At 39.8% G+C, this 14513-nt stretch overlaps 1 protein-coding gene across 2 annotated transcripts in view; it reads right to left on the reverse strand.

The window, feature by feature from the left end:
- Positions 1-944: 944 nt before the first annotated feature.
- Positions 945-14513, reverse strand: part of RFTN1 (raftlin, lipid raft linker 1) — a 480896-nt gene continuing 467327 nt past the window's right edge. For both annotated transcript variants that reach the window (XM_073550730.1, XM_073550731.1), the window contains 2 exons: positions 12138-12219; positions 945-6779 (listed from right to left, as the gene is read on the reverse strand). In XM_073550730.1, coding sequence (XP_073406831.1) covers positions 6333-6779; positions 12138-12219 — 529 coding nt within the window. In that variant the 3' untranslated portion in view covers positions 945-6332. The remainder of the gene's footprint in view (positions 6780-12137; positions 12220-14513) is intronic.

Genomic DNA, 14513 nt, shown 5'->3' on the forward strand with positions numbered 1-14513 from the left:
GATACCAGGGTCAAATCTATGCCTAATATAGAAGCAACTCTTTAAAGGTCCCTGCACATGGGGTCAGAAGCTACTAAGATCTGTTCTTAGCCCAGCACAAAACCTTCCCAGTCTACAAGATATTTGAATTTGATTTTTGAACCTTACTGAGGACATAATAAAATCATTTACACATCATTGTTATAAGTAATGAAATCTAAGGCTGCCTTTATTCATGAATGATGTGATGTGCGGAGACCCCGATGAGGACGATGAGCATGCAGATGATCTTCCCTGAGATGGTTTCTGACAGTTTGTGCAGAAATTCTTTGGCTATGCAAGCCAATTGTTGCAGCAGGTGACCTGGTGGCTGGTTTCAGACAATCTTGGAGGTGAAGATGCTGGGTGTTGACGTCCTGGGGTGGTATGGTCACACATGGTCTGCGGTTGTGAGACCAGTTGGATGTACTGTCATATTCTCTGAAACGCCTTTGGAGATGGCTCATGGTAGAGAAATGAATGTTCAATTGACGGGCAACAGGTCTGGTGGACATTCCTGCAGTCAGCATGCCAACTGCACCCTCCCTCAAAATTTGTGACGTCTGTGGTATTGTCCTGTGTGGTAAAACTACACATTTTAGTGGTCTTTTTTAGTCTAAGGCACATCTGTGCAATAATCATGCTGTCCAATCAGCATCTTCCTATGTCACTCCTGTTACGTCAATGGATTATCTCAGCAAAGGAGAAGAGGTCACTAGCACAGATTTAGACAAATTTGTGAACAATATTTGAGAGAAAAGGGCCTTTTGTGTATATACAAAAAGTCTTAGAACTTTGAGTTCATATCATGAAAAATGGGAGTAAAAACAAAAGAGTTGCGTTTATATTTATGTGTAGAACCAATGTTCATTGGAACATAAAATACTAGCAAATGGCATAAAAGAAATAACAACCATGTAAACATGGACAAGTGAAGAACAAGTTTATTGATAAACATAAAAAAATGCAGTGAGCCAGCAAATCTAACCAACCAGTGGTCATTGCTTCCAGGACAATATTTATAGATATATTTTAAATTTGCTTCAAGCTTGTTTAACTCTAGAACACAACAAAACCATACTACATTCTGAAAGAAACTGATCACAATACAGCATGGTACATAATAAACTGTAGCCCACCGGGAGGAAACGTCCCAGAATTTACCTTGATAAATACATAGTTATTTATATACAGTACATTACTAATTCACTTACCATCTAGAATGGCAATGCGATGGCACTGCAGCAGACCTGAGAGCCATTCAATGTGCTAATCGTCCCTTTCAAAAGAGCTCTTAGGCTATATATGTTGTTGATGGTTCATTTTATTGCGTTTCAGCCAATTATGTCTTTTCAGCTTGACAGTCAATAAATCAACAGAGCTTTTTTTCACCTTGTTTTAAGGATCCCAGTATTACTTTGGGGTGCAGTTTTGTTTACATGTCACCATTTCTTACAGAATTGTGCTTTAAATCTTGTTTATACGTTCATGGGAACAAAAACAGATGTTAGAATCAAAGCCAAGGCTCAACGTCTGCCTAAAACCATTAGTTATGGCATGTTCCTGAGACATCATGCAAATAGCACAGGTGCCAGATATATTTTGGCACCTGATACTTACATTCCTTCTCTTAGTCATGCATTGATTTGTCACATTACCTTTACTGGCTGCCCTGAGGATTAGATGACAGTGATCCGAGCACCATCACACAGTGTCCTAGAGGAAATCTGTTGCCTACTAAGTCTGTACAGAATATGTAGAAGGTATATCGGCCTTTTCAATATCACACATTGCAGTTGGATTACACTATAAGGTCATGTCTATAGACACTGCAACTGGGATCAGTCATAGTGAAAGTGATTGCATAGGGTGTGCCAATATTAACCCCTTAGTGACCGGTCCACATTTTTAAAATCTGACCAATGTCCCTTTATGTGGTAATAACTCTTGGAACTTGGAACGCTTCAACAATTCCCAGTGATTTTGAGAGTGTTTTTTTTCATGGCACATTATAATTTATGATAATACTACATTTAGGTGGATATTTTTTGTGTTTGATTATAAAAAATATCAGAAATTTGACAAAAATGTAAGACAATTAGCAATTTTCTAACTTTGAATGATTATCCCTTTAATCCAGATAGTCATACCACAGGAAAACATTAATAATTAACATTTCCCTCATGTCTGCTTTACATCAGCGCCATTTGTAAAATGTTCTTTTATTTTGTTGGCCTTTTAGGAGGTTTAAAATTGTAGCAGCAATTTTTCATTTTTTTCATCGAAATTTACTAAATTTATTTTTTAGGGACCTATCCAGGTGTGAAGTGACTTTGAGGGTCCAATATATTGGAAAACCTCCAAAAATGATATCATTTTAAAAACAGCACCCCTCGACATATTGAAAATTGCTGTCAGGTAGTTTATTATCCTTTCGGATGCTTTTCAGGAATTAATGCAAAGTGGCATGTATTTTTACCACCTAAATGTCGCTAACTTCTGAACTGACCGCTATAGCCGGCAAACTCTAAAGCCGCTATTTGGCCATGAATTGCCATGGTAAACATCAGGGCCACACAATCATGATCTCAGAGTGCTAAGGGGGGTAAAGATGAAGCCCTCACACTTTGTTAACCATTTATACAATATAGTCATTATTGACAGCAGTATCTAAGGGGTTAATCAGAGATGGACGGTGCCAACACTGATCGTTGGTGATACAGCAAGTTGTCAGCTATAGTGTACAGCCGACAGCTGCTGGATTGTCACTGTATGTGCATGATATTCTCTTATATCTCAGGTCAGTAAAAAGATGTATTGGCTGTCAATAAGGAGAAATGGCGATGTGCAAACTGGACATGTTGGGAAAATGTCCAAAAAGTATGGAAGGTTCTAAAAGAAAATTAACTTGGACTTAGGCAACTGACTCATTTATGACCCTGAGAGATCATGATGAATGATGGAAATATGGAAATAAACATATATAGTGTGTGGATAGATATGGGATAGATAGATAGATAGATGTAAGGAAGGGCTGTTTATGACAAATCCACAAATTGTGAAATGATTTAGTACATATGGAGAATTTTGCATTTAGTTTGTGTCTCATATTTCAAACAATGTTCTTTTCTGCATATGTTTTCCGCTCTAAACATTTCTGTAAATGTATTTTTGTATTACCATACACTGTAGAGTCTATGTTAAAAATGCAGAATTATGTTTATATCGTTAGAAACATAGCTATAGATGGAAAAAAAAAATCAAGTTTCATACAGGAATAATCAGAGTCATTTAGGGAATTTTTTTGATAGGTTATTTATCCTCTTCTTTAACAGTCTACATAGAAGTTTATTGGCGCTATCCACATTGTGGAAAAATGTATATGGACCCTGGTAAACTAAATTATAGATGTAATGAAGGTGTATTACCCCCCAAAATCTCTATTTTTTTAATTAATTCTATTTATAGAACCACATTCAGCAACTCTTCGTCATGAACTTCCGATGTGAGGACATGTTGGAGCGCCAGCAGTGAGCTCTGAACTACGTTTCCCATAATTCCTCATGTCAGTTATCCAGCACTCAGCACTTTCTGTCCAGCGCCCCTCCGCTCCTCGGAGAGCCCACCAGAGGTTTTCATTGGTAATTACACATATATTGGGAGGTGGAATAGATCACAGGTCTGATGTATGGCATGTTATATGGAAACCCATGGCTGTTACAGCTGATTGTCAAAGGTTTCTGAGGCTGTAATTCCCTGTATATGGTTATTAATAACTGTCTTATTGTGGTTGGGTTGTATGATCCAAGTGTCTTATCCAAGTCACTGTGTAGCTAAAATCTGACTCTTCACAAAGAGCTACGAGACCAGAGAAGCAGAAACATGGAGCCTTTTTCCTGTGAACTTTCTTTGGCTCATCTTGATCAACCTGTTATCTCCCCATGCCACCTCTTGGGCTGGAGAACATCATATCAGTATTTTGAACTCAGATAAAGTCACACAATCTGGTACATTTTTGTATTATCTCAGCCATGCCTCTTTTCATACACTTTTTAGCCTCTGCGTAATGAGAATATGTGCCTGAATTTCAACATACCGGTAAATTTGGTGCACACCATGTAAGCCACTTTTTTTTGGAAACCAAAAGATTGTGTGAGAATTCCAGTGTACGGTATGTTGCTTAGTTAGTTCTCCAATATGTCCACGATAAAAAAAAATCCCATCTCCTTCCCTCTGATTGTCTTAGACGGTATGTGGGAATTTTGTTATTATTTTTCCGTAAAACAAATTCTGATCTTTTCATAAACCCACAAAATGCTATTCTGTTATTCCCCTATTTCCACTACTAGAAAAATAACACAAGAAGCATCCTAAAGATCATGCAATTGCAGTATTGGGAAGTTAAAAAGCAAATTACATTAAAAATCCTTTTTGATGCAGATTGTCAAATGTAACGTCCCAAAAGATGGTTATTGATTGAGGTGCCTCTGACCTGAGACTTAAAGGGGACTTCCCATCTCCAAGATCCTATCCCAATATGTAGTAGATGTAATAATATTAGCAAATACCTCCAATTAAAAATGTATTATAGTTCTTCTGATTTGTTATGTCTCTTTCAACATGTGCAGGCATTGCAGGACCGTAGCTATCCATGGTTATGACCACTAGCAATGAGCTAACTGTCACTATATCGGTGGTCGTAACCATGGATAACTAAGGTTCTGCAATGTCTGCACATGATGAAAGACATAGCGAATCAGAACAACTATACTACTTTTCTAATTAAAGGTGCTTGCTAATATTAATACACCTACTACATACTGGGATAGGCTCTTGAAGATGGGAATACACTTTTAAACTTCTGTCCAGAAGATTAAGTTACCTGCTAGCTGAATTTCATTCCACGGCATGTACAGCAATGTTTCTGTGTTCCCTACCAAAAATATATACATACAAAAAAAAATTATAATGGGTAATATATATGAAGCAATTTTATTGTCTTCAAATTTTTTTCTCATCTATAAATGCATATATCTCACTATAACATTGATGCTTTTCAAGTAATAACAACTAATGTGTACGTATTACTATGTATAATGTATTTGTGCCCCTTTTATATTGTGAATTGTTAATTAACCTAAAGAGGTTGTTCACTAATTTCACACTGATGACCTTCCCACCGATCAGCTGTTATCAGTGTCGGTCGCCGGTCAGAAGTACTCGCTTTTTGAGCAGCTCCGCCTTCTGGTAGTGGCCGGGCTTGGTACTGCACATCAGCCTCCTATTCAAATCCAAAGGAGGCGGATGTGCAGTACTCCGCCACCTACCCGATAACAGCTGATCGGCAGGGGTGCGGGTGTCGGACCTTGTATAAATACAGTAAATCAATAGATTCCATAGAATGTGAGATTTTACGTTGGAGATCACATTGCTGAAAAACGTTCATATTGAATTTTACTTGTTTGTCACCGGTTTGGGTTAAGCAATAATTGAAACTGATAATAAAAGGCTCTTTTTTTTTCTGCCTTTTGGAAAATGTTATTTTTAAGCTTTAATTATAACAAAGTCCTCCTACAAAGAACAAACAGAGTATGTGCTGTAAGGCTGCATGTAACAATAATTACCGGTTTCAGTATATCAGATAGCTAAATCTTTTCAATACAGAATATCTCTTTGTACAAAACAGTAAACAAAACTATATCAAAATAATATGAAGTGCAACTATATGCAAAACGCTGCATACAAAACAGTTCTGAATTTCACCTGTGCAGATAATTTAAGCATTCATATATCTATATAAATATATCTAAAATGTGATGAAGCAGGAAACATTACACGTTCTTTTATTCTAAGCTTTTCAATATTGCTAAGCCGGTTTTAGATCATGGAAATCACGGCCATGTTCTAGGGATGGCTTAATAATTAAGTCCCAGCTTTTGCTATACTACCATCCTCAGAATCATCAGTAAAATGACATTTCTATAGTGGCGACTGAATGTCATTCAATCGATAAAGGCGTATAAGAACACCACATCTCTTCTGATGATGTCTATTACTGCCTTAAACAGTTACAGTTCTGCCTTACTTGCTGATTTTATCATTTAAACCATTTGGCCAAAAAACCTTTGTTTTGATTGAATGGTGGGTTCTAAAAACATCTAAGATGTTTGCTTTTGACTACCAAGAACGCAAATTTCTCTCTCACTACCTGCTACCATAGGCTCATTAAATCTTCAGGATGTCATAGTACAGAAAGAACTGAAGCATAATACTCTGCATGTACATCATCAGTGTCTCAAAATGATTGGCAAGTCTTAATTGGTGTCCTCAACATTAAGCTTTTCCATCAGTTGGGTATCAACATCACCTTCGACTGAACTGTTCTCAGCTTCCATTCTATCACCTACAACCCCACCAGATGACTCTTCTTCCATAGTCTTAGTCCCATCAGATTCTTCATTCTTTATGCTTTCAGTTGACCCTTCCACTAATGGAGAAGAATTCTCTTTAGACAATAATGGGGCTTCTTCAAACGCCTCATTATTTTGTTGGGTTATTACATCCTCCTGAAGACCGTCAGTCTTTTGTAAGATATTGCCATCTAACTGGTGGTTCCCATGTATGTCTTCTGCATCATCTGCTTTTGTCTGCTCTTCGTTTCTCTTGTTTCGATCGGTTTCATTGTCTTTAAAATTAACTTTTCCTTTTGTTTTCTTTGAATACTTGCTGCGTTTTTCATCTTTGGAAAACCTCAAGTGGAACTGAAATGGGTAAGCAGAAGCATAAACATTAATGGCTTCAATTATATTAGAACTACAATTTGTATTGAAAAATTTAACTTCAATTTTCATCTGTGATAAGCTACTAATGAAAGAAATTATGGAATCTCATGATCTCTATCGACTCTATGGTTATGCTATGTACGGTAACACTCTGTCAATCTTGGCTGGATCTAATCTCACTGTGCCAAGAGCCATACTAGACGCTCGCTGTACATTTCAATTAACAATACGACTCTTGAGCTAGATCAAATTTGCTGTATGGATGGTGGAACTATACAAACCAGAGATCAAGGAGTAGCACTAATGAAAAGTGATCATCTCCATCACCAACCCTTGGAGGAACAAGAATTAGCTTATTAAAACTAGATAGTATTTTATCTCACTTTTAACGCTGACACTTTGACTAATGTAAATAACCCCAAAAAGATAAAACGTAAAACCAAGTGAATCTAGGATGTGTTCAGAAATAGGTAATATACATGAATAAGTCTATGCAGCTTGAATTTCACACAAGGCTTTTGTGCTAGTTTAATGTTCTGCATATATTTCATGGAAAGGCAGGAACATGAATGCAATTTGCAAACCAAATGAATAGCTCTTTAGTAGGAATAAATAAAAGCACAAGTTTTAGCTTCTCGTATAAACATTATGATGAGCAGTTAAAGGAATAGGCCACTTTGAAAAAAAATGATAGTTCCCTGTGTTCTTATTAAAAACATGAGAAACTAAAATACTGTTATTTCCAACTGTCCAAAGAAGTCCCGATAAAATCCTCAGTCCTGGCAGGTCCACTCCTGGCCATGTGCGTGACACAAGAGATGACTGATGTGTTGGCACATCTTCAGAGCCGGGCGTGATGGGGTTGGCTCACTGTGTATGCATTGGCTGTGCCAGAGAAGAGGGCTGGCTTAACTTTTAGAAGATCAATGGACAAGATCCCTTCACACGCAATTCTGATGCTGTGCTGGCTGGGAAGTTTCCATGACTGGGGAACTAGACTGTCATTAAGACATTGGTGGATGTTAGGAAGTGTGCGCATAGCAGATAGTCCATTTATTATGAAAAAGAGAGAGAGTACACAAGTAAGAGAGAGTATGCTGGCAGTGAATATTCATTTCTCTTTAATATCGGGCACAGTAGTCGCAGCTGCCGGCTTCCTGCAGCGGCCGGTCGATCATGTGTGCCCGCTACTTAAGGGAATGAATATTCACTGCCCTCCACTCCCATTTTCACTTCTATTTTGTTCCTATAAACATATTTTTATGTAAACAGGTTTTTACACCAACACAAACCAGAAGAGATCATTTAGACATCATAGAAGTGGCTTCTATTTGGGTGATACACAGGTGTTCTTATACTACAAGGATGTCTTTTCTTATCTGAACGACCCCCACATAATACAACCAGCACTCAACAGCCCCTGAAGAACGAAATGCTAAGGCCTCTTTCACACTTCAGTTTTTTGCATCAGTTAAAATCCGCCAAAAGGACGGATGCTGGATCCGTTTTAGAACTGATGACAACGGATGCCACCCATCCGTTTTTTTGACGAATCCGCAAAATGAAGAATTTTAAAGCAATCGCAGCCTGGAGAGAGAGAGAGAGAGAGAGAGAGAGAGAGAATGAGAATGAATATATATATTTTTTTTTTGTCCGGCACCCAGAAAGAATTTCGGGTTAAATGAGTGCCTGGAGGATCCGCCAGAAAAAAAACAATTGCAAGCTCCGTTTTGAAATCTTTGAGGATGGTGACGGACAGCAACTTTTGGCGGATCCTCAAAAAAAACGGATGCAACGGACGGCAATCCATCACAATCCGCCATTAATGAAAGTCAATGGAGAAAAAAAACAGATCCTCAAAAGAAAATTGAGGATCCGTTTTTTTCAAAACCTGGCAGATTGTGACTGATTGTAAAAAACTGAAGTGTGAAAGAGGCCTAAGTGATCCACGGCATTCCCCAGCAATATTATCAGTTAGAGGGGATGTCAGGTGCAGGACCTATAAGGAATGAAATCTACAAAAGTATTCTCTATGGCGAGACAACCACTTTATGTCAGAAGTGGTAACAATATACAGGAAATGAATAGTATTCGAGTGAATTTAGTAGCTGTAGCTGTGTATCATAGAGAACAAACTTCTAGGTTAATTTCCTTTCAATTGCAGGTGTTTCTTAGACATCCATGCATTATTCATACTCCATGTCTGACTCTTTGTTTTCGTATTTAATTAAACACAGGTTGTCTAACACCCCCTAACAACTGTGCAATGTAGATTGCAAAACCCCCTTAAAGGAGGTGTTTCTAGTGAACATCAGCTCCTACGCACAGTGTGATCCCCCCAACTCACCATTCCTTGCTCCCATGGTGCTCTGCACACTATGTGCACTGAGGCTCCACTCCACAGAGGCGATCTAATGACATGATTGCGACAACACTCCTGATGGTGGAGCTGGGAGCTGACGACTCCCTGTTACACCATTGAATTCAACTGTATCTGCATACTGAGGACGAAGATATCATTGAAATTGACACCAGGGGAGAGGGGTTGCAGGTTTACCACTATTAGACGTATCTCACTGCCCATCGCATCATACAATAACTTTGTACCATTTACACTTTGTGCAGTTGCTGTGCATAGGAATAAAACACTTGATGCCAAGCTTCTCTATGAAAAGATCTCAGCATTTTAACAAAAAGCCATTATCCAAAGTAAACAAATGCTATATGGAGCAAAGGTACTCTGAAATATATTGTCTTATTTTTAACTTCTACATTATTTTACAGATCTATGGTTCTTATGTTGTTTCTTTCTGAGCATGTGAAAATTTCCTTTTATAAAACGGTAAACTTCTGTGAACTGGAAGCTGGAAATGCCATGGTTTCCCAACACATTATTTTCAAGAACTGACAGTTCACTTCTATGCAATATAATCCACTTCTTGACAGATGTCATTGTAACAGGATAATCAGTGTTAGGGCTCTTTGGTAGTAGCATAGGTACCAGAGGGGACAGTCGCCCCAGGCTCATTCACATAGAGGGGTTTCACCTGGACCGACTGCTGCTATTAACTGTATTGGCATGCACCCATGGTCTCCCTTCCCTACCACTCTACGTTCTGTGGGTCGCAAGTTGCTTTAGACCTGGAGCTTATAGAATGGCAGGAGCATGCACAGAAAGTCAGGGTCCCGACACAAGTGGAGTGATGATGATGTCACTGTGTCACTCAGTTTGTGATTGTACCGTGGAGCGCTGATGCAATATCCAGGAACCAGAGTTAGATGAATATACAGCATTTTTTTTCAGATAGCACTTCCACAGGGCTGTAGTGTTATTATACTGTATGGAGAGGACTGTAGGGGTCATTTTACTGTGCGGAGTGGTGTAAGAGCACCATACTGTATGGGGCAGTGGGGTCCATCATCCTATGTATGAAGGGTGTTGAAGGGAAAAACCTTACTGTGTGGGGGGGCTCTGAGGACTTCATTCAATGTGGGTGCCATCAAACTGTGTGTGCGGAGTTGTTGTAGGTTTGTCATACTATGTGTGGGACACTGTAGGGGCATCATACTCTGTAGGGAGGGATGTGGGGACATCATAATATAAAGAAGCTGTGGGGCATCATACTGTGTGAGGAGTACTGTGAGGAGCATGTGTGAAGGTCTGTGGGGCCATCATACTGAGTGGGGATGGCTGTGGGGTGAGACTGTGGGTGCCATCATACTTGGGGACATAATACTGATAGTGTGTGGAGGAACTGTATTGGGCATCATACTGTATGTAGTGACACGGTCCAGACTGGGTATGTCCCTTTAAGTAACCCTGGACCGTGAGTAGGTTTTGTACACCTCAACTCACTCCTAAGTTATCCTTTTACTGTTATATGGTTTAAATGAATCCATTACTTACTAATCTCATATATTCATGATTTATATATTAATCTCACAATGTGAAGTCTGACACAAGAATTGAGAGTTATCCTATTGGTCGGTGACCCTGTCACCAAGGCTCAATGGGAGGAGCTATCTCCAGTCTCTGTGGAGACAAGAAAGGGTTCTGGAAAGTTCCCTGAGGAGTCTGGTTCAAGATGCGACCCAGATTAGACCTCATGTGAGGGGTCTCCTGACCCCCCTCCAGGCTCCAAGCTTGGAGGTTCATCTTTCTCTTCATCTCAAGACTTACAGCCAGTCCTAATGCCTTGGATCTTCTCCTGACTTCTACAGCCAAGATGGCTGAAGACTTTTAACCTTTTTTTTTAACCCTGGATCCCCGCTGTCCGGTTTAAGGTGTGCTTCTCCAGCATTAGGTCACACTAAATGTGTACAGAAGAACCTATTGCTCTGCGTGTTGAGGAAATTGAGGGACCCCTCCCCATCGCAAATTATCCGTTATTTACTTCAAGTATATTTCTGCACGTACCATGACCAGCTGAGAAATTAATCCGGGATTTCAGGTCTGTACATATTGCCATATATTCCCTCTTCTGCCTTTATGCCACCAAGAGACTTTGAACTCTCTTATAATTACCTGCAAGTACTGCTTCTTACTAATACAGGTTCTTAAAGCTCCAGAACCTCAATTCTGTGTCAGAATCCAATCCTGAACTGTATTGGCCGTGGATTCCCCCACATGAACTGTTACCATAACTCCATGTTATTTCTCCCAGTTCTGATGAAGTAAAGCAGCTGTTATCCCCGTGACCCGTTGTCTGTGGTTATTCAATCGGCTGTGGACTCTGCATGGGGGTGGATAACAGTGAACGGAATGGCCCCATACCAAGGCTGTTGCACATATACTGCAACACAGGCAACCCTCTCATGTGTTGCGGCTGTATAACAGCCGCGAGACATGCAGCCATTGGGACGCAAACATATTATTCGAGCACTCCCAAGATACTCAGATAGCACCGAGCATGCTTGGATAACATCTTATCCAAGCACGTTCGCTCATCACTAGTATCTACCAGTATATGTCAACATATAGTAATATGAGTGTTGGTCTTCGTATAGTCATTTACACTTCACTAACAGCATGGTCACCTGCTGAAGTTACTTTTTTGCCACAATCATTAGGGTACATTAGCATAGTTGTAAATATGGCTACCTAGATTAGGGGCCCACTCAGATGTGTCTTCACAACCCTGTGCTGAATTCCTTGTTACATCTTTACATTGGTGTATGTGAAACAGGAACTTTTGACTTCCTTGTACACCAAGGCCCGAGGGTCACTGCTTCCCTAATATCCCTGAAAGCTATTCCACATCTCTGAAAATAATAACCAGTGTCTGATATGCTATGGTACACCTTCTTCGCACAATGTCCTAAATTAACTTCTGTTACCTTTGGTTCCTTCTTCTTGTTCTTATGGGGCAGTGTTGGTCTCTGCATGAATACAATTTGCTTGGTAGTCACATTGCCATCCCTGGAAAAAGAGATTAATGAATGAATAAAATGTTTTATCAGTCGCCACAATGCAAATGTCACCCAGCCGTTTGCCATTAACCATGTGTCATGAATTTCCATTTAGATTAAACTCATACTACGCAGAAATGGAGACAACTGGGATTGAGAAAATCCTCCAGAAGGTTACAAGTGGAACACAATTTATTTCCAAAATATGTGCACAGATGTAAGAATCCCTAGCTATCTATGCCAGGAGGCCATTATGTAACAGGTTACCCTAGAAGAAAATCGTAATGAGCATAGCCTATTCCTCTGACTGCCATGTCAAGTATTGCTCAAATATATAAATGAAATTTGAAGCAAGAAGTAGCATCTTATTTCCTACTCTGAAATTGTAATTTATAGATCACCTCTCACGCGTCAAACCAACACATCATACTTGTCTACAGCCTAAAGCAGGAAGCACAATGCAAACTAGAAGACCAAATACATCCATAGTTTGTTTTGTACAATTGACCATATACATCCCCTTAGAAAGGGTGGGGATAGAGTTAAAATGCTCAAAAAGAGAGAATTGATGTGGATTTCTAAACAGAATACTTTGAGACCTAATGGCCTCAATGCAGAGCATATAATGAATTGTAGCCTATAATGAGGTGTTTTCTGTCCCTCTAGTTAACCCTATCCCTCTAGTTACCTCAATCCCTCTAGTTACACCTATCCCTCTAGTTACCCCTATCCCTCTAGTTACACCTATCCCTCTAGTTACCCCTATCCCTCTAGTTACCTCTATCCCTCTAGTTACCCCTAGCCCTCTAGTTACCCCTAGTCCTCTAGTTACCCCTGCCTCTAGTTAACTCTATGCCTCTACTTACCCCATCCCTCTAGTTACCCCTAGCCCTCTAGTTACCACTATCCCGCTAGTTACCTCTATCCCTCTAGATACCTCTATCCCTCTAGTTACCCCTATCCCTCTAGTTACCCCTATCCCTCTAGTTACCCGTATCCCTCTAGTTACCCCTAGCCCTCCAGTTACCCCTATCCCTCTAGTTACCCGTATCCCTCTAGTTACCCCTAGCCCTCTAGTTACCCCTATGCCTCTACTTACCCCTATCCCTCTAGTTACCCCTAGCCCTCTAGTTACCCCTATCCCGCTAGTTACCTCTATCCCTCTAGTTACCCCTATCCCTCCAGTTACCCCTATGCCTCTAGTTAACTCTATGCCTCTACTTACCCCTATCCCTCTAGTTACCCCTAGCCCTCTAGTTACCACTATCCCGCTAGTTACCTCTATCCCTCTAGTTACCTCTATCCCTCTAGTTACCCCTAGCCCTCTAGTTACCTCTATCCCTCCAGTTACCCCTAGCCCTCTAGTTTTCCCTAGCCCTCTAGTTACCCCTAGCCCTCTAGTTACCGCTATCTCTCTAGTTACCCTTATCCATCTAGGACACTTGGAATTACCATATGTTTTAAGTGATTATTAATTATTTTTTCTTCTTTTCTAGAAATATTTATTGTACGCTGGACATCACATATTACTCTGATGACTTCTTATACAGCTTCTTAAGGAACTTATTTTTCGGACTTTCATGCGCTGCTTGACATAATGCACAATCCAGTTATATTAAAAGATATACTTCTTCAGTGGATGACAAAGAATATTTGTCATCCCCTGAAGAAGAAGTGTTTTCCAGTTCGAAACGCGTTGGGATTAAATGGGAATAAATGATTAATCTATTAATATAACTGGAAAATAAGTTCCTTAAGAAGCGATATACTGGCGGTCACTTGTCTGACCATTTGGACGTGCAGCAGCTGACGATTTCCATACGCCTGATCTCTCCTTTAGCGGGTGAGTGGATTTTATATATCTTTATACCAATATCATCAGATAAGACCCCATTGCGCTTCTTTGTTCCTATAGTGTATTTTATTGACTTCTTATACAGGGAACGTTATTCTTTAAAGAGTTACTGCCTTCTCAATAAAATCTTCCATGTAATATTTTGTATTTATGGCCCCATCACCCTGAACACGCCCGATCTCATCTGAGCTTGGAAGTGAAGAAGCATTGCGCCTGGTTAGTGCAAGGATGGGAGACTGCATGTGAACACCAAGTGCTGTTTGGGATGTATGTCACTATTTCCACTTTTGGCTATTAGAACTGATCCCTATATGCTCAGTTTCTCTAGGTAATCTGTACCCTTATTACCTAGACCCATATACCCATATTCTTTTATCTCCCTGGGATTCCGTTGGGTAATTCCTATATTTGCCTTGCAGCTTGGGATCTTTCCTGCCTATCTATAGGAT

This window comes from Dendrobates tinctorius, unplaced genomic scaffold (assembly GCF_039654945.1).
Source record: "Dendrobates tinctorius isolate UK_male_01 unplaced genomic scaffold, ASM3965494v1 ptg000167l, whole genome shotgun sequence".
Lineage (NCBI taxonomy): Eukaryota > Metazoa > Chordata > Amphibia > Anura > Dendrobatidae > Dendrobates > Dendrobates tinctorius.